This window comes from Myotis davidii, unplaced genomic scaffold (genome assembly GCF_000327345.1).
Source record: "Myotis davidii unplaced genomic scaffold, ASM32734v1 scaffold44, whole genome shotgun sequence".
NCBI lineage: Eukaryota > Metazoa > Chordata > Mammalia > Chiroptera > Vespertilionidae > Myotis > Myotis davidii.
Genome location: NW_006299705.1, coordinates 15522279 through 15525840, shown reverse-complemented (window position 1 = coordinate 15525840; position 3562 = coordinate 15522279). Strand labels below are relative to the sequence as shown.

Here is a 3562-nt window from a genome sequence, read left to right as displayed (position 1 = left end):
GCTCTGAGCCCGACCAGGGGCTGCACCTAGGGATTGGGCCTGCCCTCTGCCACCCGGGAGCAGGCCTAAGCCAGCAGGTCGTTATCTCCCTAGGGGTCCCAGACTGCGAGAGGGCACAGGTTGGGCTGAGGGACCCCCGCTCCTCCCCGAGTGCACAAAGTTTTGTGCACCGGGCCTCTAGTAATGATGAAAAAACTTGATACCTCTGTCCTGGTGCTTGTAATCTTTTAGCTGACCTAGACAAATATATAAATAACTACAGTGCAAGGCAGCCTTTGATGAGTACTGTAGTATAGACATGAACAAAACACTGTGGAAAATTAGGATAGATTAATCTTGACTGGGAGGATCAAGGAAGTTCTCATGGAGTAGGCAGGATTGAGTAGAGCTTAATTTATTGCTTTCATTCATTCTAGACTGTCTTCTGAAGATTGATGTCTATTTCCTTGAGCTCTTTAATTTTGTGCCCAATTTGGATAAGCATGGCACAAATCCAGCAGGGAGGTCCAGATGAAAAAGAAAAGACTACAGCACTGAAAGGTACATACTTAAATTGCTTTTTTAGGATATTTTCATTGTGCCTGATGAAGGTATAGGACTATTTAGGTGACCTGCTGTTTATTTCAGTTCTAAAATAAAAACAGTACTTAATCTATTTGTAATTATTTGTGTCCCTACAGCAACTATCTCAGTGTCTGAGATATAGTCTGTACTCAGCAAATAAATCATAGAATCAAGTAATTTTACAGCCAGAATTCTTAATGCTTTTCTTATTCAAGGCCATATAAATTTATGGTAAAAACTAAACTACAGATAGTGACCTTATCATATTTTTGTTGTTCTCGATGTCCTACTAATTTAGGATAGTGATCTGCCTAATTCTGCATTTTATCTTTGTGGCATTGGCACTAGGGATATATTATGAGAGACCCTTCATGTTAACACCTCAGAAAGAATCTGCCTTAGACATTTTTTTGGAATTTTCGAGTTCTAGACTTAAAAAAAAATAAACCTGCTATCTAAAATAATTTTACCTCTAAAAGAAGTATTCATTCTGGGCCTGTAAGTTTTCTTCATATATTTCAGTCTCACTGTCTAGTGATTTGCCCAAGATCAGATTATCTGAGTAACTTGTGCAAGGTTTCACAGTTACTTTGTTTGGTAGTAGAAAAAATATATCTTGGGTTTTCTAAATGTTGAGATGCCAACTATGCCAGCTGATAAAAGTCTCTTTTACTTGATTCAGCATGGAGTCTATCTGGTCTTCAAGATGCTATGTAGGAGATGCCCCAGCTGAATATGTACCAGACTGTCTTGGCTTTGGCCACTTCTCTGAATATCTAGCTGCTGTCCTACTCTGCACTGCTGGCCTGGATGATAAAGATACTTCAAGAACCTCTTTTACTGCCTTCTTTTATCTCTTTTCATGAAATCCTAAAGCATACATAAGATAAAGCAACCAGTTGACTCACCTTGTCCCTGCTTTTAATGCAAATGATCTGTCAAAGGGATGGTGTAACTAGCTCTTACCTACGAAAATGGCAAATGGCTTTCCCTTGCTTTCTCCTCACAAATGTGAAGTCTTTGATTAGGATGATAAAGAATGGACAGATTCTGGTTATGTTTTGAAGGAAGAGATGACATGACAGAATTTGTTGTTGGATTAGACATGAGATGTAAAAAAACAAAGATAGCTTTGAAGGCTCTTGGCCTAAATAGTTTTAAGATAGGTGCTATTAATTATATTAAGAAAATTGGAAAAAAGCTGGTTGCAGTGAAAGTGGTTGTAATGGGAAATAAGAGTTAGCTTTTATATGTATTAAACTAAGATGTTCCTTAAACTTGAAGGTGGAGAAGTTGAGTGTGGGGTATGGGAGAGCATGTGGTTTAGAATAATAGTTTTGGGAATCATTAATGTTTGAAGTTATGATCATGATTGACATCACCAGGAATGTCAGTGTAGCCAGAAAAGAGAACACATCTGAAGATTCAGCCCTGGGGCATCTCAACCTTAGGGTCAGGAAGATAAGGAGGAACCCACTAAAGAGGCTGAAAATGAATCTCTAGCAAGATAGGCTGAGAACCAGGAGCAAGAGGGAGGTCCTGAACCTTAAATGAAGATTATGGGAATCATTAATTTAGTCATGGTGATGAGTCAGGCTAGGTGAGGACTGAGAATACTAGTATACTCTTGGATTTGATAGTGTGGACATGATTGGTAATCTTCACAAAAAGCTGTTTCAGTGAATTGTTGAAAATGAAAGCATATTCGAGAATCTGTGTAGAGAATTGGAAGAGAGGAATTGGAGACAGTTGTAGTCAACCCTCTGGAAGGTTTGACTGCATGCTTGTATGCTTCAGGAATGACCAGTACACTCAGAAAAATAGATTTCCTGGGTTTCCATAGAGAGATTTTGAGCATCTTCAACCTTACATTGTAATGTGAAAATTTGGTGTTCCAATTTATACTTACACAAGCAGTATATATAGGCAGCCATCTTGTGAGGGTGTGAGGGTTAATTTGCATATCACCTCTTTATTATATAGGATACTTAAGTTTTAATTCTTTAGAATGATTATAAATTGTGTTGTGTTTTTAATTTCAGTTGCCACATGTTTACTGATAGTTTATGGAAATATAACTAAGTTTTGTGTGTTGATATTATATCCTGTGACTTTGCTGATGTCACTTAGTTCTATGAGTTGTTTTGGTAGATTCCTTGGGCTTTTCTTTGTCATTTACAAATTGGACAGTTTTATTTCTTTTTGCCAATTTATATGTCTTTTCTTTTCTTTTTTGCTTTTTTGTGCTGGCTAGGACTTCCACTACTATTTTGAGTAAGAATGGTCAGAGTGGACATTTTTTTTTCATAGCCTAGTGGCAATAGTGAGTGGTGCCACTCCCATTGTTCATCCTTAATTTCTAGACCTATGAATACTGGCTATAATGGGTGGCTGGGGAAATAGAATGACTAGTGTCTACAGAATGGATCACTCTAGCCAGTTATTTTTTAAAATATTATATTGAACATTCACTTTGGAAAGAAATATCTTTAAATTTGTTGCCCATTCAGAGATGTCTGTTCACATACCTCTTCTCCATATTTCCTTGTCACCAATTTTCCAATCATGTTCATTCCAAGTTCCCTGACCATCCAGCCAAACCATTGGCCACAGAATATGAATCAATATATAATCACATGTCTGGCCATATCTTTTTCCAGGCAAACTAAAAGCCAGGTGCACAGCTTTCAGTTCTGCTCATTGGGAGGATTTCCCTTCATCACTGTCCTTCAGGGATGCCTTAGAAAGGGGCTGTAGTGTTTCAATTGTCCACTTTTGAGTGGTGCTTGACTATCCTACAGAACTACCTATAAACCAGACCTGAGTTTGGGTAGGAAGCCAGTTGATGGTAGGAACTTTCCATGAGGAATTCATGCTGATAGATAAAAGGCAGTGCAGTAGGAGTTGATGACCATAGGCATTTGTTCACTTCGCCCATGATTAAGCATTCAGTCTCTACAAAGGCCCAGTAGCAGACTACCAGCTGTTTTTTTTTTTT

The 3562-nt window shown here is 38.3% G+C and overlaps 1 protein-coding gene across 1 annotated transcript in view; it reads left to right on the top strand.

Moving 5' to 3' along the window:
* The window catches only part of FAM172A (family with sequence similarity 172 member A), a 253346-nt gene that overhangs the window by 34254 nt on the left and 215530 nt on the right, over window positions 1-3562 (top strand). The window contains exon 2 of the mRNA XM_015571579.1: window positions 417-540. Coding sequence (XP_015427065.1) covers window positions 435-540 — 106 coding nt within the window. The 5' untranslated portion in view covers window positions 417-434. The remainder of the gene's footprint in view (window positions 1-416; window positions 541-3562) is intronic.